This window comes from Dipodomys merriami, unplaced genomic scaffold, assembly GCF_024711535.1.
Source record: "Dipodomys merriami isolate MVZ:Mamm:240054 unplaced genomic scaffold, mDipMer1.0.p SCAF_38, whole genome shotgun sequence".
Classification (NCBI taxonomy): domain Eukaryota; kingdom Metazoa; phylum Chordata; class Mammalia; order Rodentia; family Heteromyidae; genus Dipodomys; species Dipodomys merriami.
Window position 1 is genome coordinate 8,584,127 of NW_027205381.1, and position 26,789 is coordinate 8,610,915.

General features: G+C 40.9%; 1 protein-coding gene across 1 annotated transcript in view; it reads right to left on the bottom strand.

Annotated features, from left to right (window-relative positions):
• Positions 1-276: 276 nt before the first annotated feature.
• Panx1 (pannexin 1) overlaps positions 277-26,789 on the bottom strand; it is a 54,018-nt gene continuing 27,505 nt past the window's right edge. The window contains exons 3-5 of the mRNA XM_069989504.1: positions 7,749-7,972; positions 5,123-5,781; positions 277-4,257 (exon numbers count right to left, since the gene is read on the bottom strand). Coding sequence (XP_069845605.1) covers positions 4,178-4,257; positions 5,123-5,781; positions 7,749-7,972 — 963 coding nt within the window. The 3' untranslated portion in view covers positions 277-4,177. The remainder of the gene's footprint in view (positions 4,258-5,122; positions 5,782-7,748; positions 7,973-26,789) is intronic.

Genomic DNA, 26,789 nt, shown 5'->3' on the forward strand with positions numbered 1-26,789 from the left:
ACTCGCTCCCACAGACCTATTTACTCTGGACTGTCATGCGCAGAATAAACTGAATGCAAACCAATACCTTCCATCTGATTCTTACAGGTGAACTAATTCCCGTAGGAATAGTGATAGGGGCCCAATGACCCCCCACCTCAGCTCACACTTGTGTAAAGAGGAAATTGATATGTAACCAACATGCAAACCAGACCCACTGAACGGGAAAGTTCCTAGCTTGTTCACAGTACAAGTACAAAACAGGATGACCACCCCCCCCCCCCCCCCGTGCCCGCTTTGAACTAGATTCCTCATGTTTCAGCCTCCTGAGTAGATAGAATAATAGGAAGGCTTGAGCTACCAGTGTCTCTTGCCCCTTAGGCCTGAACTGGAAGATGGTACTAATGTGTAAGCCTGTGATCTGGAAGGGAACAGCAGCCAGGGCTGGTGGCCTGGCTATCACACACACTGCTGCCACTCCCTCCTTACTGATTCCGCTCAGTCTGACTCTAGAAAAATGACATCAACTCAACACTCGAAAGTGTGCAAACATGTTACATAAACAAACATACCGCTGCTCTAAGGTTGTAGAATTACATTTTCAAGGACAAGAGGCAGCTCCTCTGAGTGGAGCTTGATTTTCAGCCATGAACCACTTATCTTAGATGACAAAGACCTCTGGAGAATATTTAAAGTGGTATGTACTGCCTACAGTCAGACCACTCTGAATGCATACCATTTCTTCTAAAATGTGTCCACCTGAGCAGAGTGCCTGTAGCTTTAAAAATGCTGCCTACAGTCTTCACCTCCACAGGAATGACCTCTGCCTGGTAAGATCCCAGGTGTTCTGGCACACCAATCTCAGACTGACCTGTGCTGGTCCCAGGCGCCACAGGTGAGCTCTGTCTGCAGCAGGTGAGCTCTGCATCCTGTGGCTCACTGCAGGTACAGCAGCCCCGCACCAAGTGAACCAGCTCGCTTCAGACCTGTGCGCCCTGTGAAAAGCTGTGCGTGCTTTATAAAAGCAGTTTGATTTGCCATCAGAAACTGGAGCCTAAAGATAGTCCTCCAGGTTAGGTAGCGAATGGAAGATTTCACTTTCTAGGCCAAAATACTGCCAGGCCCCACACTAGCCTTCTGGAACCCTCTCCATGGGCCACATGGCCACAGGGTTGTTCTCCCTTCCCTCATGGGAAAAGGCACAGAGATGGCGCCAGAGCCCTTCTGGTGCAAAATTACTCTGTTGTGCTCAAACTTCAACAGAAGATTTGTAGCTAAAGAATTTTAAGAGGAGTATAACTTAATGTAAGCTAATAATAATAGTAAAATAACTTTAAGAGGACCATCTGCCTTTAAGAAAATGTATAGTAAGCTGAGCTCTGGTGGCTCACCCCTGTAATCCTAGCTATTAAGGAGGCTGAGATCTGAGGATCACGGTTAAAAACCAGCCTGGGCAAGAAACACCATGAGACTCTTATCTCCAATGTGGCTCAAGTGGTAGAGTGCTCACCTGGAGCTGAAGAGCACAGGGACAGCGCCCAAGCCCAGCGTTCAAGCCCCATGACCAACAACAACAACAAAAAAAGATGGGGGAAAAAGGAAGAAAGGAGGTGTTATGGCAGGAAAAGGAACAATGGAGCATCTCTGGTATTATGGCAGGACCTTCACTGTGGGACTCTCCCCTCTAGGCCTGCCTCCCATGGCTGCCTCGTACTGGACTCTACAGCCCTCAGATGTGGGGTTTATCTATTCCTGTCTGCACAACAGTACCTACTGTGAATTCTCATCCTCAGAAGGAGAAAATGAAGCAGAGAGACCAAGGACTCCAACTATACACATTCGGATTATAAGTGGTAGGGTTTGAAGTTCCTGCTCTCCTAAAACATTCATTTTTACCACTTCAAAAAAACAAATTAGAAGCTGGGGACCAGTGGCTCATTCCTGTAATCCTAGTTACTTAGGGGGCTAAGATCTGAGGATCACAGTTCAAAGCCAACCAGGACAGGAAAGTCTGTGAAACTGTATTCTCCAATTAACCACCAGAAAGCTGTGGCTCAAAATGGTAGAGTGCTAGCCTTGAGTGAAAGCGCTCAGGGATACCACCCAGGCCTTGAGATTCAAGCCCCATGATTGACAAAAAAGTAAAATAAAAATGAAAAATTAGGTGGAGTTTACAGGGAAGATGGTATTTTTTAAAACCACATTCTAGAAAAATATTTCAAAGAAAAAAAAAGCCACAGTAGAGAATTAGGACAGAATGGTTCAGTAAGTGACATGAAGTATAACAAAGTCAGTTATCTGGGCTAACATCATTTCTAACACACTACAATTTATTTGTAATATATGTCAGGTAATAAGTGAATAATTTAAAGAACTGGTTGCATTCATATCATTAGTTTTCATCTCAGAACTGTCACAGAAGTACAAATGAAACCTGTGATTCTGTGTACCCTGAAGGGCAGACAAAAGTTTCTACACTCTACTGTTCTTCACTAGAAAGCAGCTGCATGAAGGTTAATAATGGTTCCTAAAGACCAAGTAAACTGTGAAGGCCACTTTAGTGACCAAAGATAAAATTCAAGGTACATAGACAATACAGTCTTTATTTATAAAATGTGAACATCTAATAGATTTCCATGACCAGACTATAGAGTTTTTAACATATTCTGAATCAGCCTTAAATGTTTATGAAATAATGCTTATACTAGACTTGGACATCCATTTGTAATATTACTCTCGAATTCTTCATCAATGCTAGCAAGTTCTTCTCAACCACCTAAATCCTAACATTGTATACATTAAAAAAATTTTTTTGGGGTGCTGGTCATGGGGCTTCAATTCAGAGCCTGGGCATTGTACTCGAGTGTTTTTGCTCAAGGAGGCTAGTGCACTAACACTTGAACTATGACTACACTTACAGCTTTTTGGTGATTGGAGATAGGAATCTCACAGACTCATGCCTAGGCTGGCTTTGAACCACAATCCTCAGATCTCAGACTCTTCAATAGCTAGGATTATAAGCATGAACCATCAGCACATGGCTTAGAATGCATTTTTAAAGACTATGCTTAAATAGAAACCAAATCAACTGTTAAGCTTTTCTTGGCTCCAACCAGACAACAAATGTCATTGATGTGCCTGGTCATATTAGGCTTCTGTAAATATTCCTGTGTTGTTCATGTGTTTAAGTAAAATCCTGTTTCAAATGCTTTCGTAACACCGTGTCGATCTCTTTGGAAGTGACTGGGTTATCATCTATAAATTCAGATTTCTCCACTTGGCAATGTTTGGGGTTTCTTTCTTGAACTGAGAATGGTATGAACTGAACATCCTTTCAACTCTGTCTCATTAACTGTGATTTCACTCAGAGCAGTGCTGGGCTGCTGCCCTGCAGAGAAGAGGGCAACCATCAGCAGATACAAGGTATAATTAGCAGCATCTGGCAAGTAATGGTAAAGGAAATTCAGGTGTGGCAGGGCCAGAGCACCAGGCTGCTGCCAACACAGGGCCCTGACAAGCACAAGTTGACCTCTGGGCCTGCAGTTAGCCAGAGAATTCTTTTCTTGTCCAATGTTGAGTAAGGGTACACATGAATTTACTATTAAATTATATTCTGATATGTTTATTACTATCATTATTATTTGTATATGTGCCAATACTGGGAAGTGAACTTAGGGCGTACAGGCTGTCCATTAGCTTTATCACAGCTCCACGTCCAGCATTTTGCTAGGTAATTGGAAATAAGAGTCTCATGGACTTTCCTTCCTGGGCAGTCTTCGAACCATGATTCTCAGACCTCAGCCTCTTGAATAGCTAGGATTACAGAACATGAGGCACTGGTGTCTAGTTTTGATATGTTTATAATTATTTCATAAAGCAAAACAAATCTTTTGCTTATTTCAAGTAGCTCTATGTCTTGTACTGTTGGCAGAGAAAGTTGTCTCTTCAAAGCTCTAAAAGGCCCTTTGCCATTCTTCCTAGTTCTTCCACGGCTCATTGATGAGGACACACATACATATGGCTTGCTAGTTTAATGCTTCTTCTTGTATATTGTCTGTTGCTTCTTTTATAACATTTGTTGACCATTGTGTTCATGAGAGACTATCTCTACCAAATGCCACTTTCTGCACCAGCTGTGACCCCAACAGGGATGCCTTAGCCAAGAGATTTGAAGAGATTTCCTCATCAAAACAAAACTTTAGCAGGAAGAATTCAGAAGTCTCTGGCGAGCATTCTTCTCTTCATTATTTGCTTTAGTTTCATTGTGCAGGTTCAAATCTGTCAAAATTGAAAACACATGACATATATGTAGTAGAAAATACTGGTACTAATCAACTTCTCTCTGTGAAAAACATTCTTGCCAGGCTCCAGAGGCTCATGCTTATAATCCTAGCTATGTTAAGAGGCTGAGATCTGGGAATCAAGTTTCAAAGCCAGCCCAACCAGTCAAATCTCAAGACAAAAAGCCAGATGTGGAGGTATGGCTCAGGTGGTAGAGTGTCAGCCTTGAGCAAAAAAGCCAAGCAATATTGAGAAGCCTGCAGTTTAAGCCTCAATACTAGAACACAAAACAATTTGCTTTCCTGCCTGGGCTGGCTTTGGACCATGATCCTCAGATCTTAGCCTCCTGAGCAGCTAGGATTACAGGTGTGAGCCACCAGCATCCAGCAACAACTTTTTTCTCACACTTTAATACTTGGCTTCACTATGTTTTGCTTTGTATCCTAACTTTTCAAAGCACAGTGAAATCAAAGCAGTAATTAAATTGATAAATTCTCAGTCCCTTTAAAGAGAAGGTCAGAGACAACAAGGGAACCAGAGATTACAGAGGCAAAAGCCATATGACAAGACAAATATAAGCCAGAAACACAACCAGGAAGAGTGCTGGAGCAAGATGGCGAGGATTAGGCAGAGAGACTGAGAAACAAGAGACACACCATCAGAAAAAGCACAACGTTCTTCCTCCTTGGAAGCACTAGGGTAGCATCAATTCATTCCTCCCCTCCCCTCAGTCTTGGGTTTCCCCTAGGACAGAACAATGACGGGCTAATGGTTCAAATGATAATAATGGTCAATACCGATAAGGAAATGCAGCAAAGATGCTCTAGGAACTCTGTGGCTGGGTTTGGAGAGCTGACCCTACCTGTGAGCTCAGCAATTTGGCTCTGCCGCTCCTCTTCCTTGGTTTCTGCTGACTTGGGCATTTTGCCATCCACAATATCCATCTTGATCATACCAAGATTGGTAAGAAGTAGCATTGGATCAATCCCTTGACCATTGCTTTTAATATTCTCCAGTACCTTCAGGCACTTGTATGATTTGAGTTCACTGATATTTTCCTCCAAGAAGAGATTGTAGAGGCTCAAGTCATTGTACCCTTCAGATTTGAAATGCAGGACATCAAATGTGGGCAGGATCTCATATACTTTGAGAATATCTGTCTTCTGCCGAAAGGGAACGAACAGAGTGTAGATTACCACAGGAGCCAACAGAACATACACCATGAGGTTAATGAAGCTGAGCAGCTGGAAGATGCCGACTGCAATAAGTTTACACTGGAACTGATCAGGGATGGCGGTGTCATTTCTCAGGATTCCTGACTTGATGCTGCATACAAACTCATCTGAGAGCGAGGACAGGCTGAAGTAATAGCTCAGGTAGACACTTGCTGACAATATGATTATGAGTGTCACTAGCCGGCAGCTGATGTACTTGAAGATTAAATTATTAGAGTTTTTCTTTGTCTTCAAGTATTGTTCTACAATTGGGTACTTGAAGTGACTTTCGGATATTTCCCACAAACTAAAAAGAAACAAAAATAATTTAGACCCTTCCTGTGATAATCAATATTAAAGGCATGCGGATATAATAATGTCAGACTATGCCGGGCGCTGGTGGCTCACGCCTGTAATCCTAGCTACTCAGGAGGCTGAGATCTGAGGATCACGGTTCAAAGCCAGCCCGGGCAGGAGAGACTGTGAGACTCCTATCTCCAATAAACGACCAGAAAACCGGAAGTGGCGCTGTAGCTCAAGTGGTAGAGCGCTCGCCTTGAGCTGAAGAGCTGAGGGACAGCGCCCAGGCCCAGAGTTCAAGTCCCACAACCGACAAAAAAAAAAAAAAAAAAAAATAATGTCAGACTAAAAAGTTTCAAACACTTGCCAGGAACTGGTGGCTCAGAACTGGAATCCTAGCTATTCAGAAGACTGAGATCTGAGGATTGCAATGCAAAGCCAGCCTGGGCCAGAAAGTCTAGGAAACTCTGATCTCGAATTAACCAGCAAAGAGTGAAGCTGTGCCTCAAGTGGTAAAGCACTAACGCTGAGCAAAAAACTCAGGGACAGCACCCTGTGGCCTGAGTTCAAACTGTGGGATCAGCACACACAAAAAAGTTTCAAACGTCCACTATACTTATAACTTCATCAGAGTATTGGGGAATAAAATGAGATTTTAAAAAGAGAGAGAGAACAGAACAATAATAAAACACTTTTTCTCAATATTTTAAAGAGCATCTAATTAAATGAGTCTTTAAAAATTCTTAGAACAATGCCTAGCAACCTCATGCAAAATATTAAATAAATTTACCAGTTTCTGAATAGGAAATGTTGCTTTAAAAAAAAAAACTACCATTTTCTACTAAAGTGTGCAGAATAAGGTAAGGAAATTTTCACCCAAGTAGAATATATACATATGATTGTACAGAACAGCTGGAGACATGCAGTGAACATGTGTAAGGCTATGGAGACCAGGCTGGCATGGTGCTGGTCCCACAATCCCCTTTACAGCTATGAGACAGTATTTTTAATCTGGGAAAAAAAGAAGGATGCTGGATGCTAGTGGCTCATGCCTGTCATCCTAGCTACTCAGGAGGCTAAGATCTGAAGATCATGGTTCAAAACCAGCATGAGCAGGAACATCTGTGAGCCTCTTATCTCTAACTACTAAAAAGCTGGAAGTGGAGCTGTGCCTCAAGTGATAGAGCACTAGCCTTGATCATGAAAGCTCAGGGGCAGTGCCCAGGCCCTGAGTTCAAGCCCTAGGACCAGCACCAAAAAAAAAAAAAAAAGAGGAACAAACACATAGTAAGTTAGCTAATAAGTTGCATTAAGGACATTCTCAAGAGTTAAATGGGATATTATGCTCATTTTGAAGCCAGCCTAAGCAGGAAAGTCCATGAAACTCTTATCTCCAATTAACCATCAAAAAGCCAGAAATAAAGGAGTTGCTCAAGTGGTAGAGTTCCAGCCTTGAGTAGAAGAGCTAAGAGTGCCACTCAGGCCCTGAGTCCAAGTCCCAACACTGGCATTCACATATACACAAATGCATGCTCGCACCTACACAGACAAGGTAGATACCCACACTATCAATACTACTGGCAATAACATGAGCCAGAAGAAGAATGTGAAAAGGCAAGGCACTGTCTTCCTTTCTCAACCTTTCTCTAAGCTTGATGGTTCCAAAACCCTGCTTTCCCATTAAAGCAATTTATCTTTACATAATACCCTGACCTGTTACCCCTCTGAGGTCCATACTGCAAAGGAAGAGACAGAAATTTCATGTAGCAAAGAAAAGCATCCTAACAGAGGAACAGGTGCTAGGCACACATGCATGGGGTAAGATCTGGGGGACAGTGCACGTCTCTGGCTCTCACAAACTGTCACTAGTTGGAAGACACCCCTTTCTCCCACTGCCTGGAAATAGCATAAGGCCTAGATGAACAAGAGAAATGCCAGAGAACCTGTATTATAAAACTTCCTGGGGGCTGTTACCTTTGCCCTAGAGTCTCCTTAACACCAGGAGCGGGGCAGGCACCATCTCTCAGGTCCAGGTCACGTGCACTCTTGGCGGCCTTAATTGCACGGTTGTAAACTTTGTCAAGTTCTTCCATGATAAACTTCAAGTCTGAGCAAAGGTGAGGAGCAGCTGTGAAGCGCCAGAACAGTGCAGGCAGGTAAAGGAGGATTGCAAATAATAATAGGATGTAGGGGAAAAACTGAAAAAAATAAGACAAGTCATAGGTTAACAGACCCTCTTACACAGTAGCCTAACCCTGCTAAGCGCTTCTCATTCCTTCTCATTCTGAGACAAACCCATTTACCCACATTCCTTTTGGAAACTGTGCTCACTACTACTTAAGGCTAAAGTAATACTTAATGGGGTACTTTTTGGTAGTCATTCCTATGAAGTAACTGGAAACTAGATATAGATAGACAGGCAGACAGACAGACAGATAGATAGGTAGATGGTATTTCCTTTTTGATCACGGGAGGAAAACATCTGTATTCTGTAGTACAATATCTGAACAAAATCCTAATTATGAAACAGGTGAACATCACAATGGCCTTTGATAGTTTTTTATTTGTTTTATCACTTTGTGTGTGTGGAGGTTGTACATGCTGCGTATAGTCTCAACTGCTTGAGTCACAACTACAGCTTAGCATTTTGTTGGTTAACTAGAAATGGAGTTTCTTGGAATGTTCCGCTTGGACTAGCTTCAAACTATGATCCTCTAGATCCCTGCCTCTTGAGTAGCTAGGATTACAGGTATAAGCTATGAGCACCTGGCTACTTTGTTTGTTTTTTTGTTTGTTTGCTTTTTGTCGGTCGTGGGTCTTGAACTCTGGGCCTGGGTGCTGTCCCTCAGTTCTTCAGCTCAAGGTTAGTGCTCTACCACTTGAGCCACAGCACCACTTCCTACTTTGTGTTTTTAAGAGGCAATATGGCTTTAAAGCTTTGGTTTTGTTCCTCTCTAAAATCTGGGAAATTGACACACACAAAAAAAGTGGTTAATTTTGCCTTCAGTAATCCAGTAATTACCCCCAATGAAACAGCTGAAATACACAGTTAAAATTCACAGAATGTGGAAGGGGCCACAGTACCGGATCAGACCTGAAGGACAGTCCAAAGTTCTCTTCCTCCTTCTCTATAGTTGGATACTATGAAGTCCAAAGAACCCAACAACTACAGGAAAAAGAACCAAAAGGAGGATACCAGGTCGAAGGACAAAGGTCGAAGGACAAAGACAGTAAGGACCCTGTGGAAGCTTGTCCACTGGGTGCTTAGCAGAGCCTTAGACAAACCATCACCAGTCAGCACTGAGCTTGCTCAACTGAGAAAAAAGACCAACTTTTGAGGTGAGTACATCACCTTTGGTCCTCACGATGTCCTTGGCAAGGCTGTGTGGATGGCTCCGTTATGCCAAGGGGTAGCTTGGTGCCAGATCACAAAACCAGAGCCAGACTACGACCCTTGAACTCTGACCAAAGAGCCATGCCTTCTCTGTGGCTCTACATCATGTTCCTTCTCTGGAAACTTCTCTCTCGTTTTGTTTGGATTTCTCTTTCTCTGCAGTTCCTTGCAGTGGTAACTGGATGAAGGTCACAATGGCCTTAACGCATCACCTCCATGCCACACGTCTCTGGAAATGAGCCATGGAACTCACATCCCTGTGATTACCCATGTACAGAGAAGCTTCTCTGTACAGACCTACAGAACGTCCTTTGATCTCTTCACCCAATTTGCTCTACGGAGAGTATCTTACATGGAACCACCGAGAGCTGCCATCGGCACATTACTATGAACTAATAAACTTTTATTTGTATTTCACTGGTTCTTCCATTGTTGTCTTCTTTCTATTCCAAGACCCAATTTGGGGTACCCACTGAGGTAGGCTGCTAGAATTTTCTTGGTTTGTGAAAGTTTCTCAATCTTCCCTTGCTTTTCATGAAATTTATTCGTTTTGGCAGTACTAGAGTTTGAACTCAGTGTCTTACGCTTGTTAGGCTGGTACTCTACTACTTGAGCTATACCTCCAGTCCTGTTTTTTGCTAGTGATTTTGGAGATGGAGTTTAGTGAACTTTTGTGCCCGGGCTGGCCTCAAACTGTGATCCTACAGGATTACAGGCATGAATCCCCAATGCCACAGTGAAAATAATGCCCCATGTGCTGCTTTATATACCAAATAGTGTCCAACAGACCATCCAATAACTATTTTCATAGAGTAAACAATATTCTAAGTTATTTTAGAATTCTTGGGTATCTATGATTTCCATATATTGTTGCCTATTACTATTTTTTAAGATTATAATTTTTTATTGTGAAAATACCATAGAGGGCTTACAATTACATGGGCAATGTAATGAGTACATTTCTTATCAAGCATTGTTGCCTTTTCCTTTGTTTCCCCTTCCCATCCCTTTCCATCCCCTCCCCATCCCCCACCTCCCGCCAAAGTTGTAAAGTTCATTTTTCGACATAAGGTCTTATACATCTCATTGTTGCAATGGGTCCACCTGTATCCCTATTTAAACAATTTGTGTTTTTCCTTCCCCTCTACAAAGTATACCAACATCAAATACAGTGAAAGCAGGGGTTATACCATGGGGGAGGGACATACAAAGCAACAAAGAAACCATCTTATAAATATGTTAGAAACAATCTCAAGAAAGAAAAAAATTTGAATCCTTTTCTTGGGGTTCATTTCACCTCACATCAACTTATCTGACCGTTTCTGCTTGAGATTATAATTTTTATTATTAGTGTTGTTGTTATTAAGGAGTTGTACAAAGGATTACAATTCTTAAGTCAGTTTATGAGTACAATGCTTCTTGGTCAACATCATCCCTTCCTTTGTTCCTACTACTTTTAATGTTAAATTTTGTTTAAAAGTCAATGAAAAATAAAGGTCTTAGCTATTTTCTTTCCTATCCTTGTTGCCAGACCTCCTGATAGCATTGTGAGTCCATCTCTCTTTACTCCGTAAGAGAGAGAAGTGAGCTGGGCACGGGTGGCTCATGCCTATAACACGAGCTACTCAAGAAGATCGCAGTTCAAAGCCAGCCCAGGAAGAAAAGTTCCCATGAGACTCTTATCTCCAATTAAACACTCAAAAACTGGAAGTGGCACTGTGGCTCAAATGGTAGAGCACTACTAGTCTTGAGCACAAAGAGGCTCAAGGACAGTTCTCAGGCCCTGAGTTCAAACCCCACGACTGATGGAAGGAAGGGGGAAAAAGAGAGAGGGGAGAGAGAGAAGAGGGGGGGAGAGAGAGAGAGAGAGAGAGAGAGAGAGAGAGAGAGAGAGAGAGAGAGAGAGAGAGAGAGAGAGAAGGAGAGGAAGAAGGGAGAGGGAGGAGAGAGGGGAGAGGGAGAATTCTACCTTCTCACAGCTTCACTTTGGGGTTCTAGCCTGGGATAGTCTCAAAATTAAATTAATGTGCCAAGAGCTGACCGACCCATAGCAACACACAAAGCACTCACTCTGTTACTAACTGTCTGGCTATGGGATGCATAGTTCACACAGTTAGTTGGCTAGTGGAAGAAGCAATGTTCACTCAATCCTCACCCAGTTTGACAGCTGTTATTATAGAAATTGCACAACAGCTTGTACTGCTTCCACAACTAAAGATTCAGGCTTTTTTTTTTTCTGGAAACCATGGGAGTGAAATTATTTCTAACTTGGGCTTGTGAAATATTTTTGTAAGTCACTTTTGTTTCAATGCTATTTGAATAACAGCATTTACCTCAAACTGTTCTCCTAAATTAAAAACAGTTCACATACCCAAGTGGTACAATAATTAGCACCAAAGAACAATTCAACACAGCTCATTGTAATTAGGAAAATGAATGTTTAAAAGTATTACACACCAAGTATTTGCTCTTTTCCTAAAATACCCTTGTACTTTGACCACCTCTGCAGGAATGTAGCTGAAAATCCAATTTTCTGGTTTTCTTTAAGAGTTAAAACTTTCTTCACCACCCCCATCAAAAACAAAGAGGCCATTTTTAGTGTGCCTTTAACAAGGTAGCAAAACCAATTCAACTGAAACAAGAATTCAAAATAATATTATAGTCTTTAAAGAACTTGAAAAAAAAAAGTCCTCCACTTTAAGAGGGCAACTACCAGACCAGAAACTTCTTCCTAAGCTCTGCCTACTCCATTTTAGAGCGGAAATGCTCAGTATCGCTCAAAACTCTACCTGTCCTCTTATCTAAACATCTCAGTTAGCACTGACCTCCTCAACACAGTGACAGTCTTCAAAGCAATGGGGAATGAAGTAGCTGTTCCAATCACAACTTCGGCCTATTGGCTTTAAGTGTTCAGTTTGGGAAGATGAACCAAGAGGATCACAAGTTCAAAGCTAGCATGAGCTGTACAGCAAAACCTTGTCTAAAAAACAAATGAATGTGGGCCAAAAGGAAATCTATCACATTGTTGGTGGGAATGTAAACTTGTTCAACTGCTCTGGAAAGCAGTGTACAGGTTCCTCAAAAAATTAAACACAGAACTACCTTATGATTCAGCAATTCTACTCTTGGGCATTTATCAAAGATTATAAACCAGGAAACACTAAAACAACCAGCACAACCATGTTCATTGTAGCACTACTTCCATAGCCAAGGTATGGCCTCAGCCCAGATGTCCCTCAAGGGATGACGGATGGATCAAAAAAAATCGGGTATAGGGATGTGAAGGGTAAACAAAGGAGGAGGCTGCAATGCTTGGTAAGAAATGTACGCATTATCCTGCCCATGTAATTGTAACTCCTCTGTACAGTATGTTCACAAATAAAATTAAATTAAATTTAAAAAAAAAAATCGGGTATACATACACAATGGAATTTTACTCCTTCTTTAGAAAGAATGACAGTGCATCATTTGCAAAGAAATGGAATGACCTAGAAAAATGATAATGAAGTAAGTCAGGCCTAGAGAAACAAAGGTTGCAAATTTTTCCTATGTGGAAGCTAGAATTAGTTTATAAACAAGTGAATATGTTAGGTAGTATGTAAGGAAGAATATAAAAATTTATTAATTGAAATATAGTAGATTCAGGGAAAAACAGTAACTATAATACCTAGGAAAGGCAAAATCATAGCTCAACAAAATAAACACCAGGAAAAGAATACTTGAAAGGGATAGGGTGGGGTCGAGGGGAGGTAGGTATATGAAAGAAGAGAAGAAAAGGGGGAGAATGCAGTAAAAAAAAAATTCAACATATATCCTACAAAATTAAGAAAAGTAAGGTAAGAGATGGGTTGAAAGGAATGGGTGAGAATGTTGAAAGGGATGAAATTGATCAAGACACATTGTATTCATAAACTGCTTTGTTGAATGGCAACTCCTTTGTACAATTACTTAAAGATTAAAAAAAAAAAAAAAAAAAAAAAACAAAGAACTGGGAGCTGGTAGTTCATGCCTGTAATCCTATCGACTCAAGAGGCTAAGTAAGACCTGAGCATTGCAGTTCAAAGCCAGCCTGGGCAGAATTGTCCCTGTGAGACTCTTATCTCCAATTAACCACCAGAAAACTAGAAACGGAGCTATGGCTCAAAGTGGTAGAATGTTAGCCTTGAGCAAAAGAGCTCAGGCCCAGGCCCCAAGTTCAAGCCCCATCACCACCAACAATAATGACAACAAGAAGTTTACAAAATGTACCATTCCTGGAAGGAGAAGCCTTGATGATAACCCAGTACAGCCCCTTTCTATGGTCAAGTTACACATGCAAAGACTGAACAACTCTTCCATGAGATGCATGCCACATGTCTCACAGAATAAAATACAGATGGACATATTTGTTCAAAAGCATCTTTTGGGCACTTGCTTCATGCAGACACTAGATTATGAAGTCCCAGATTCCTATAAACAATGAAAACCCATTGTAGAGAGCATGATCATTTGGGGAAACTACTACAACCGTGGGGAAGGAACATGCAGGAGAGAAGATAGAAGGTTCACTACAACAGAGACTGGAAGTGACAGAACTGAGCCATTGGCAGGAGGGGAGGCAACCGAGAACTGTGGAGAAAAGGACACACATTAAAGGTGGAAAAGGAGAAGACCTGAGAGTAACACCACGTTACCCTTATTCAAGGGTATGGACTTTGTACCATTAGCTGAAGCAAGTACACCTCTTTAAGTGTACTAGATTCAGAGCAGAGGGGAAGCATGGGGGAACTCTGAAGAAAAGCCATAGATAATGCCATAGATAACCAAAAATCAATGAAGAGAGAGTCTGGCCAGCCTTTTGATTCAGTATTCAGAAGCACATAGATGACTGAACTTAAGAGCATGGCTAAAATTACCCAAGTAGAATGTGAAAAGACAAGAGTCAAGCAGAAAGCAAACCTTTGAAGATATAAGAAGGGTCAGAAAGTAGAACGTAGGTTTTGGTTTACATATGTATTGGGGGAATGAAATAAAAAGGAATGAAGGTGTCTATTCTGGCTCTATGTTGTTCAAATATGAAACCATCTAAAGACAATCCTAGAGGAGGCATTCTTAGGCTGGAACACTGGCTGCTCCTGAGGACACAATGGAAAGGCATATAGGTCAAGTGGGAGCCTGCCTAACCCACAGTGTGTAGGGCTCCCTTCCGCCAGCAGCATTCCCAAGCCACAACAGGAAGCTTCTATGATGGACAGAGTCCAGCAGTATAGATTCCATCTGCTTCTCTTCAACCAGAACAGTGCTGGGAATCAGGCCCTGGGCAATGCAGACGGGGAAGAAGTGAAAACTAAAGGCAGAGAAAACATATTCACAATGAAAACTTCCTCAAATCTTGAGAAAGAAATGGTCATCCAGGTACAGTTAGCTGTTAAGACTCCAAAGACAAGACCAGAAGAGAAAAATCTGAGGCATATTATACTTAAAGCATTAGGTACACAAAACAAGGAAAAAATATGGAAAACTGCCAAGAAAAGTGGGAGGACAGTTGAGGATTAAATATTATTCATAATCTTAATTCTTCAACCAAAACACAGACTTGCACACTGGATTTATGAACAAATCCTACAACTTATCACCAACAAAAACTACATGTTACTGAGAAACACATGTTGAAATTTAAATAATGGAAAAGATATTGTAAGCACTCAGAGTACAGGGATAGCTATATTCATACTTAACAAAGCAGATTCCAAACAAAGAGGTCACTTCATATTGGTAAAAGGATACGAAGAGGCAGTGACAGTTGGTAACATATACACACTCAGCATCAGAACACCCAATTTCATAAAGCAGTACTACTGGACATAAAAATACAATAGACTAGGGTTGGAAAGGTGGCTCAGTGGTAGAGCGCTTGCCTCGCATGCATGAGGCCCTGGGTTTGATTCCTCAGTACCACATAAGCAAAAAGAAAAAAAGCTGGAAGTGGTGCTACGGCTCAAGTGGTAGAGCGCTACCCTTGAGCTGAAGAGCTGAGGAACAGCGCCCAGGCCCAGAATTCAGGCCCCACGACTGGACCCCCCCCCCCAAAAATACAATAGACTACAATACAGTAATAGAGTCTGACTTTCATATACCACTTTCATCACTATACAGGTCATCTAGACCAAAAAACAGAAAATTAGAAAGCAAATTTCAGAATTAGAAGCTACTATTGATTAAATTAAGAAATTAAGAGGGTCTGAGTAGTGAACGTAAGAGTCATGGTTGGATGAGTATTTAGGAAGTTTCTTTCTCTGTTTGAGTATTGTTTGAAAGGAATACAGCTAGAACTGGAACCAAAGGAGGCATTATGTTTCCAGAAAAGTCTCAAGGAGAAGGATTGCAAACTACAGTAGTGGCTGTGGGATCAGGCTCTAAAGGAGAGGGTAGAGAGATTTAGCCAGTTAGTGTGAAAGTTGTTCCAGAACATGGAGGCACCAAAGCAATTCTAGATGACAAGGATTACTTTTCATTTAGGGATAATGAGATTCTTGGGGAAGTACGAAGCATGAATACATCTCTCTAATGGCATCATGTGAAGCTACCCATACCATGGAAGTTCTAACATCTTTCACGATGTAAATAATTTCCATGTCTCTCTTTAATAATAAATTGATGGTTTCTTAAAAAAAAAAAAAAAAGAACTTAACAGACATGTACAAACTATTTCACCCAACAGCTGCAGAATACACATTTTTCTTGGGAGCTTATAAAACTTTCTACTAAACAGATCATACTTTAGAACATAAAGCAAGTCTTTTTTTTTTTTTTTTTTTTTTTTTTTTTTGGGTCCAGTCGTGGGGCCTGAACTCTGGGCCTGGGCGCTGTCCCTCAGCTCTTCAGCTCAAGGCTAGTGCTCTACCAGTTGAGCCACAGCGCCACTTCTGGCTTTTTTCTTTTTGCTTATGTGGTGCTGAGGAATCGAACCCAGGGCCTCAGGCATGCAAGGCAAGCACTCTACCACTGAGCCACCTTCCCAGCCCCATAAAGCAAGTCTTAACAAAATAATTTCCTGTACATTATCAGAACATAACGGAATAAAACTAGAAATCAATAGAAAGAAAAACTATAGAAAACACATGGAAAATGAAAAATTAATTTTTGAATAATGAAATAACTGGGAATAAAAACATCCCATAATAAAATCAAAATGTAAACACAACTTACCAGAACATTTGGGACACAGCATAGACAGTACTAGGAGTAAGTTTGTACTTCTCACTGCCTAGATTAAAAAACCTGAGAGAGCTCAAACAAACACTCTAAGAAAAATGGGTCAAAGCCGGGCGCCGGTGGCTCACGCCTGTAATCCTAGCTACTTGGGAGGCTGAGATCTGAGGATCGCTGTTCAAAGCCAGCCCGAGCAGGAAAGTCCGTGAGACTTATCTACAATAAACCACTAGAAAACCAGAAGTGGCACTGTGGCTCAAGCAGTAGAGTGCTTGCCTTGAGCTGAAGAGCACCAGGGACAGCGCCCAGGCCCAGAGTTCAAGCCCTATGACCAACAAAGGTCAAGTCAAACCCAACAGATAAAAAGAAACAAAGAGTAAGGCAGAAATGATTGAATTGTAGACTAAAAGAATACAAAGAATCAATGAAACAATAAACAAGACTAATAAACTCTTAAATTAACTACAAAAAAGGTTGGAACGACTAATTAACAAAATTGGAGATGAGGAGATACTACATCAAATACAAGTAAAATTCAGAGCATCATATTAGGTAATATTTGATTTTTTTTTTTTTTTTTTGGTTGTGGGGCCTGAACTCTGGGCCTGGGCGCTGTCCCTCAGCTTTTCAGCTCAAGGCTAGCACTCTGCCACTTGAGCCATAGCACCACTTCTGGCTTTTTCTGCTTATGTGGTGCTGAGGAATCGAACCCAGGGCCTCATACATTCAGGACAAGCACTCTACTACTGAGCCAACTTCCCAGCCCTAGGTAATACTTTGAAAACATTCTAATAAACTGGAAAATCTAAAAGGAATACATAAAACTTTAGATGCATAGTACCAACAAAAACTGAACCAAGAAGATATAAATGACAATGTATAACAAGCAATAATGCTGACAACAATTAGGCTCACTACTGAACTGTACCAACTTAAAAAAAAAAGTACTAACACCAACTTTCCTCAAATGGTTCCATAAAACAGAAAGGGAAAGAATGCTACCAAATCCATTGTATGAAGCCAATATTAGACTGATAGCAAAACCAGAAAAGGACATGACAAAGAAAAATTGGTAGAACCATTTTCTTTTTTTGTTGTTGTTGCTCAGAATAGTTTTTTAGAATATACATTGTATTATTATTTATTACAGTCACAATTCTGTATAATAGATGATCAAAGTTTATGCTTCCTGCTTGACAGAAACTTCATACTCCTTAATTAGCATTTTCCTTTTCTTTATTGGTAGAACAATTTTCTTGATGATAATAGATGAAAAAAAATTCTCAAGAAGATCTTTGAAAACAAAATTTAAGGATTTACAATTTTTTTTGTAGATATCATTCAAGAGCACATTATGAAGATCATACAGCATGATCAAGCTGGTTTCATGCCAAGGATGTAAGGATGGCTTAACATACACAAAACAGAAGAGAAACAAGGAGAAAAAATATCTCAAAAGACACAGAAAAAAAATTCACTTAGAAAAAAAGTCATCATCCATCATGATAAAAATCCTAAAGAAACTAGGAATAGAAGAAACACACTTCAACCTAATACAAATTTTATATAATAAACTCACTGCCTACATTTACTAAATGGGGAGAAGAAATTATTTCCTCTGAAGTCACCAACGATACAGTGCTTGAAATTCCTGGTCAAAGTGACAGCAGAGGAAATAAAAAGGATACAGAGAACTGCTAAAATTATTTCTATTTACAGATGATAAAAGACTAATGATTCCACCAAAAACCTAGATCTAATAAACACTTTCAGGAAAGCAACAGAGTATAGAAACCCAGCACATAAAAACTATTTAGCTTTTCTAAATGCCAACAAACTGAGAAACAATCCCATTCATAATAGCCTCCAGATGTACATTTTAAAATTAAGAATAAACTTAAGTGAAAACGAGAATGATATCTACAAAAAAAATTGTAAATCCTTAAAGAGAGAAATTGAAAGCTGAGTGCAGGTGGCTCAAACCTATAATCCTAGCTATTCAGGAGGTTGAGATTCAGAAGCCTGAGGTTTGAAGTAACCCTATACAGGAAAGTCTGTAAGACTGTGTCAAAAATAATTAGCAAAAAACAAGTGTCAGATCACAAACCAAGCAAAACATGAGTTCTGAATTCAAATCTCAGTATCTCAAAAAAAAAAAAGAAGAAAAATAGAAGAAAAAAATTGAAAAAAAAAAAACAGTAGAAGATAGACCTTCCATATTGACAGATTGGTAAAGTCCATATTATGAAAATGGCTATAGCTATTTTTAAAAAAATCTACATTTAATGCAATCCACACCAAAATTTCAATGTAATTTTTCTCAGAAATAGGCAAATCAGCCCTAAAATTCATATGAAAACATAAAAGACTATGAATACTCAAAGCAATCCTGAGGAAAAAGAGCAACAGTTAGCAGCATCACAATATCTGACTTATAATTATATTACAGAATCAATATAATGAAAACAGCATGGTACTGATACAAAATAAGACACACAGAACATTGGAATAGAATGCAGGAAATACACCTACAGAGCTAAGCCATCAAAAAACATATTTTGTATAAAAGACAGCTTCTTTAATACACAGTGTTGGGAAAACTGGATATGCACATAGAGAATACTGAAACTAGATTCTCATCTCTTAGCCTCATCAAAAATCAATTCAAAATGGGTAAAAATCTTAATGTAGGACCTAAGACTTTGAAACTACTAGGAAAAAACATATCGTTATACCTTCCTGAATAGTGCTCCAATTGTTCAGGAAGAGCAAGAACTGATAAGTTCCAAAGCTATAAAAGCTCTGTACATCAAAAGAAACAATTACCAGAATGATCAAACAACCCAGCTCACAAAATGGAAGTAAGCTATTCATCAAAAAAAGGAATATCCACACTATATTAAAAAAGTCAAACTTACAATAAATGAAGAAATTTTAATAGATGGGCAAATGTGGGTGCCAGTGGTTCATGGTTATAATCCTAACTAGTCACAAGGTTTGTATCAGAGGATCATAGTCTGAAGCCACCACAAGCAGAAAAGTCTCAGAGATTCTACGTCCAAATAATCAGCAAAATGCCAGATCAGAGGCATGGCTTAAGTGGTAGAGTACCATGAGCAAGCAAGCCAAATGAGAGTGAGAGACCCCTGAGTTCAAGCCATTGTACTGGAACAGACACAAAAAAAGTATATTAGAGTAGGTAAATTCAATTAATATATTATTATATAATTATAAAAATTCAATAATATATACACATATATGGAAAATCACAATAAAACCCTTTTGTAAAATTATACTACTAAAACTTAATGTAATGTAAGTGGTAGAGCACTGGCCTTGAGCTGAAGAGCTTAGGGACAGCACGCAGGCCCAGAGTTCAAGCCCCAGGACAAAAAAAAAAAAAAAAGGAAAGGGAAGGAAAGAAAAAAGAAAATGTGAGCTATACATACATAAAGAGTATATTATTCAGCCATGTAGAATTAATTTATATTATTGTAGGGACAACGCTAAAGAGAAATATGCCAGACAGAAAAAGACAAAATCACACATTTTGTTTCACAGGTAGGATTTATTTCTCCACAAAAGGATAAGGGGACAAGCACAAAGCCCAAGTTCAAACCCTATTACTTTAAAAAAAAAAAAAAAAAGAAGAATGACACAAATGTAAAATAGAAATTGCTTGGGTATGGGAAACAGAAGGAAAGAGCCGAGAAGGTAAATAAAATGGTAATTATGGGATAAATATAAGTGGACTACTTTTTACTCATTTAATGAAACAGGAAGGAGGGAAAGAAGGAAAGAGGGAAGAAGGGAAGGAGGGAAAGAAGAAAGAGAGGGAGGGAAGCTCAAAAAGTGAATAACCACCCCAAAAAGGTAATGCTTCCCTGTGCATCTTTCAGAAGGCATAGAATAAAGATGCGTGCCTTTAGTTCTTTACCAAAGGGCAGAAACCCAAGGTACGGTGCTTTGTGTCTGGAGGGGTAGCTCCTGGAGAGACTCAAAGAAGACAGTGAATGAAGGCACCTATGCATGGAAGAGAAGAGGAACTCCAAGAGAAGAGAAGAGTCTTCACGTGCTTCTACCTTCTCTTTCAGAAGAGCATGTGATTGCCTGGGAGTAGTTCAGGGGTGAGCAAAGGTTTCTTGCAAAAGGCCAGGCTTTGCAAACCATGTGTCTCTGCCACTGTAGTGTGAAACCAGTTACCAAGGATGTATAAACAAGTAACAAGGTTATGTTCCAATAAAACTTTAGCTTACAAAAAAGGGCTGAATTTGACCTAAAAATTGTATCATAGTTTGTCAATCACAAAATGGATTCTTGCTGTATGGTCCACAGACTAGTAACTTCGGTATTGCCTGGCGGTTAGAAATTCAGCCATGTAGGTCCCCACCCGGCCTACCAAATCAGCTTACATTTCCACACAATGTCCAGGCAATGGGCATGCACCCATGGTCAACATCCTGGGTCCCCACACTGACCTTGAACCAGGCCAGCAGTACCAGGAAGTCCAAGGAAGCGAATAGAAGGATGCTCTGGGCTTTAACCCCAGAGGTTCCACCTTCCTGGTGAGATGGGATGGGAAGCTCTGTTTTCAGAGGCCTTGAGAAGTTCCACACCAGATCAGTGGGCTAAGGCTACAGCAACAGCATACCTCACAAAGCTGTATTGCTGCAGCTGGCAGCTTCAGAATTACTGCCATTAAATTTTCATGACTCTACCAAAGAGAAATAAAGATCTGCCCACTTTGTTAAGATTTGTTTTATACATATACATATATAACATATATATATACACAAAATATTATATATATATATATATCTTGGTTTTTCCAGGTTTCTGTTTCAGAGGGAAATCTCACAATTACCTATAATCTGAACTTGACCCCCCCCTTTTTAACTTGAACAAAGAATGGTTCTCTCTCTCTCTCTCTCTGACATACACATGTGCGCGCGTGCGCACATACACATACACACACACACACACACACACACTCACTCAATCACAAGCTGGGCACCTATGGTTCATCCCTATAATCCTAGCTACTCAGGAGACTAAGATCTTAAGATCAGGGTTCAGAGTTAGCCTGAGGAGGTAAATCTGGGAGACAATTAACTAGCAAAAAGCTGTAAGTAGAGGCACGGTTGAAGTTGTGGAGTACTAGCCACTAGGAAAGGGGAGTGAGCTCTAGGCACTGAGTTCAAGCTCCAGTACCTAGACAAAACAAAATAAAACAAAAAGGGCCAATAATCAAGCAGTCCTTGGGTGCCACCTACTGGTCACTGAGTGTACTCACACCTTAGCAAAGACCATGTCCATTCTCAGCTGACCAGAGGTTGTCATTAATGAATGGAGTGTGAGCAAATGGGAGGAACAGAAAAAAAAAGTGAATGTAGATGGGGAATAACAACCCTATTGATTACACTGGTGCTTTAAACCGCCTATACCAATACTCACTTAAATACTATACCAAATAACATCTTCAGGGGAAGGTGTCTCCTACTTTTGACTGTAGCAATGGCTATGGAAGTGTTTACTCTATGCCTCTAATCCCAAGTTAGTCAGAATGCCCTTGGAGAATTAAAAATGGTTGTGTACAGAACACACCTACTATTTCCTTCTTCTTTTTCCTTCCATACATATGGGAGTTTTGTTTGACACAAGTTTCCCTATGGAGCTCAGGCTGACCTCCTGGCTTATCTTCCTGTTTCTATACCTTGAGTGCTAGAATTTCAAGGGTGTACCACCACTACACCTGGCCATGCATTACTGAGGGGTACGTGAGAAACTAGACATGGACACATTCTCTTGCCCACATGGGACTTTCAAATTTGAAAATAAACTAAGTAGAATGAAAATGAGCAATTACTATAATTGACAGTAATTTCAGGAAAGGGCAGATGCTCTGGGAATGTACAACCACACAATGTCGTAGACCAAGGTGGGCACCACAAGTCTTTGAATGCACTCCAGTCTCAGAATTTGAATGCTTTCAGGCATGAAGCAGCTCTCCTCTCCACAGAGCACCTTTCCCATCTTACTACTGAAAGCCTCCCTCTGACCCCACTGGCCTTTAAAGCAATTTGACTTAGCCAACAACCCTAAGCCTGAAGGTTCAAATGAAATTCTAGGCGGGAATGGCACATAAACAGACACAGTAAGCAGATAAAGGGAGGACACTAGAGAGAGCTCTTATGCAGAGGGAGGAGTGTGTGCTAAGGATGAGCTGGGGCTAAGGCCACCATAGCTCACAGGCTATCTTGTTAGCCAAAATTGTTTTTAAGAAATAACAATATTACATACTGTAGAGTTTTTGTTAGGAAATGACAGAATCAGATTGTCAATCACAACAAAGAAAAACCCATCCATGATAGAAATGAGTAGGAGATGACGAGGGTGGGAACGAAGGTCATGAGCGCCATTGGGGACAGGGAGAGAAACAGCAGCTGACAGTGGATGGACTGCTGTCCACAAGGGTAGACACTGGGCTGGAGAAGCGAGAGGATTTCAGACCCATTCAAGATGGGACCGATGAGTATGATGGCTGCTATAGTATGGATAACATTCCCAAAAGGTCCACAGTGAGAAGTTGGGTCTACAGTATGGCGAGACTTGGAAGACTAATGCATAATAGAAGGGTCTTACATCATTGGGGATATGCCTGAGGGGAGACCGGAGGATCTTGCCTTTTCCAGTGTGTTTCTCTGTTGCTAGCTTAAGATGGGAGGCACTTGCTCCAACACATGTTCCCGATAGGCTGTGCTACACTCACCCTAGACCCAAGCCCCTGGGACTACACCATTTTGGACATAAGCTTAAGCCCAAATAAATTTGTCTTTACTTCCTAAGTTGTCTGGGCCAGGTGTGTTGGCATAGTGACACAAAGTGACTATTACAGTGGCTGACAACATGAGGGGCTGAAAGAGAGAAAGTTAGAATGGCTGATCAACAGGGTGACTGGTAGTGTGGCTCACAGATGTAAAGTCAGCTTGTTTAATGGGTACAGTTTTGGTTTGGAAAGAGGATAGAGTTCAAGAGAGATGTAGTCATACTAAACCATCATTGGTTCATACAGAATTGTCTATCTAAAAATGGTTTAAGAGGTAAACTTTATGTGGCATATATTTCACAATGTTCAAGAAGTACTCAATACCTTACTCATGTAACTATAACCCCACTGTACAGCATCTTTACAATAAAATAAAATTTAAAAAAAAAGAGCAGGAGAAAGACTGAAAAAGACCAGTATAGAAAATGAAGGAACATAAAAACAAAGGAGCTATGATTCCAACTCTTGCCTCGTTAAGAAAGCCACACTGTTGTACTCAGAAACTGACATGTTGAATTGAAATCTCTTTGTACTACTTTGTACTTAAAATAAACAGAAATAACCTTTAGAAGATAAAAATAAAAGATATTAAAAATAATATGAAAAGAAAAAAATAGAATGAAAGCCACACTAGTGTTCACATCTGGTACAGGCTGACTTCTCCAGTAAGGCTAAATGTTCCTTCCTTGGCCCTGTGTTGGCCTCCTAGCCTACCACAATCAAATCCCACAAAGTGAATGGTGCAATTCAATGGATTCACTTCTCTTAAACCTCTGGAGGCTGAAGCCCAAAGCCAAAGCACTGGCAGAGCCTTCCTCCCTCCAAAGCCTCTGCTAATCCTTCCTTGCCTCTGTGGCAACATGACCATCCTTTCCACCAGTGTCTTCAAATTCACTGTCTTCCTTCCCTTTGTGGCTATATCCAATTTTCTTCTTTGGAGTCATATTGGATCAGGGTGTTACCCTATTCTAGGATGAGTTCCTCTTAACCTATTCCTAAATAAAGACACACTGCACAGTTCAGGGGGTTAAGACATCAACATACCTTGTAGGAGACGTACTTCAACCCACAACACTATCCAAGTCTTAGTCCTCACAACTTTCTCACCCTCTTAGCAGCATTTGGCACAGTAATCAGCACAGGCTGCTTTGAATGCTTTCTAATTATTATTATTTACAGGCTGTTTGACCTTCATTTCCCTCATCATAGCTTTCACATTTTCCTCACCACTCCCAACTCTTTTCCCTGCCAGTTCCTATTCCACCTCTCCAGACCCCCCCTCACCTACACTCCTTCCCTAGGAAATTCCTCCAGTTCCACACCTTCCATACAATCTAGCTCCTGACAGATGCCATATTTATAGCTCCAATCCACCCTGCCTTCTCAGAAACCATATCCTTCCATGTACTTGGAATATCCACTGAGCCACACAGAGCTCTGTGGTTTTACTCAGATACCTGCTTCCCTGGACTTCATCAAAGCAGTAAGCAACCCCACCTTTACCCAACACTGTGGTTACATCCTAGATTCTGACCTTTCCCTCATCCTCCTACTTCCAATCAGTACATCTTTCTGGACGCCCATCTAAGACATCTGGTGCCTGTCCACTTTGCTCCACCTCCAGTGCTACCACATCTGGCCACACCTTTCATGTGCATACTCCAGCTCAGCAGAACTGAGTAGCTATATCAGCAACTATCTGATCTGTATTGTCAAAAAGACCTTGCTGTCTGGCTCTCTGAGGAAAGTTTGCTGATCTCTGGCCTAAACTCTCACATCCCCTTTGCCAATTTCTTTAGTGTGATCCAATTGGCAATAGAATATTCGTGTTCACAGGAACCAGTGGTGCATACCTGTAATCCTAGCTACTCAAGAGGCTATGATCTAAGCATTGGTTCCAAGCCAGCCCAGGGTGAAACATTCATGAGACTCTTACCCCCCGCAAAAAGCTGAAGGAGCACTGTGGCTCATGTGGTAAAGACTAGTCTTGAGCAAAAGAAGCTGAAGGACAGTACCCATGCCCTGAGTTCAAGCCCCGGGACTTGCACCAAAAAAAAAAAAATCAAATACCAAATGTTCCACTGGATTTATTTGTTGCCTTCCAGAAACATGTTTCTCTCCTCTTATATCCCCTGGTCAACACTCTCCCTCTGTGCCTCACTCTATCTCTTTCTGCCGCTCCTCTCTCCTGCACTCCATCACTGAGTAGTATCCCTGGAACCATCATGTTCACCCTGTGCAGGAACCTGCAACAGCTCCCACTGACCCAGAACTTAGCCTAAGTTCCTGCCTAGTTTTCAAAGAGCCTCTTTAACTAAGCCTCCTGTGAAGGTACTCAAGGCTTTACTGTTGCTTACCCACCATTTCCCAAGGCAATGTCTTTGTGATTGTGGGGCCTAGATTCTTCAACAATGTCTCTTCTGAGTTTTCTCAGAACTCTCATATTATAAAATCTTGCAGGGCCACATGCCTTCCCTCCAGTTACTCACTCTTCCATTTCCAGAAGACAGACCCTCTAAAACAGGGAAAAGAATTAATTTTGAAGAAACCTGTCTATTCACATCATCTTCATTTCCTCCCCTTCCATTCACTCTTCACCCACATCTGTCTGGCTGCTGCTTCTCCACTAGGTTTCCTCCTGCCAGGATCATGAGTAATTTCATTAGTTGCCTAAGTTTTGCTCTATCCTGACTGCAATGATCTCCCTGAAACTGCTTGTAAGAGTTCAGCTTTCTTTGAAGTAACACTTCCCTGAGTGTCTAGGAAACTCACACACTCCCTTCTCCACCTAGCTTTCTAATCCTTCCCTCCCTGTGTTCTCTCCCATGTCCAGTTCTCTTCCAGTAAGCTCCTTCAGGAAGGGACATGTCATTTGTTGTTCTTTGCTTCCTATCGTAAGTAAAGCACCCAATGGTCAGGTAAGAACAACTCTCCAGTCACCTGGTGTAATTTCCATTGGATTCTTTTGTGTCTAGATCCATATTAAAATTCTCTGAACACATTACTAAGGACTACTTATAATAAAAGTCTGACTTGGATGTCCAGTGGGCCTGTCTCTATTTCTGATTCTTCCCTCATACTTGGTATTCCTCAGAGAATGTTGAACATGCTATGTACAGAGTCAGAGCACAATGTCACCTTCCTCTAGAAAGAAGTCAGTGTTGCTTCCTGCAGGTGGGTAGATGAGACACTGATCATTCCAGCTCTCCTCATTCCACTGGTACGAAATGATTCAAATCAGGCAATAGTCCTATGAGGGTCAGATAAATTCTGGATCACACTTTACTTTTAATGAATAGCCCCTGAGGTTCAACTCAAAAACTTGGGGTGCTGACTAGGATCCTTCCAACCTGGTAGGACCTAATCATTTCTATCCCAGCACTGTAAATCTATCAAGAACTCTGCTCAGATACTCAGCCACATGTCCAAGAAAACAAGCTAGTCTCTTACTAAGGCTTGTTACTCACACTGCTAATAGATACCAGCTTCCCCACCTAGAAAGAGGGCAGGCTGGGAATCTACAAGCTGGTTCTAGTCTGTCTAGTCAAAACAAGCCCTAGGACTCCTGGGTCTGACCTCTGATGGTTCCATTATTTTTATTAGT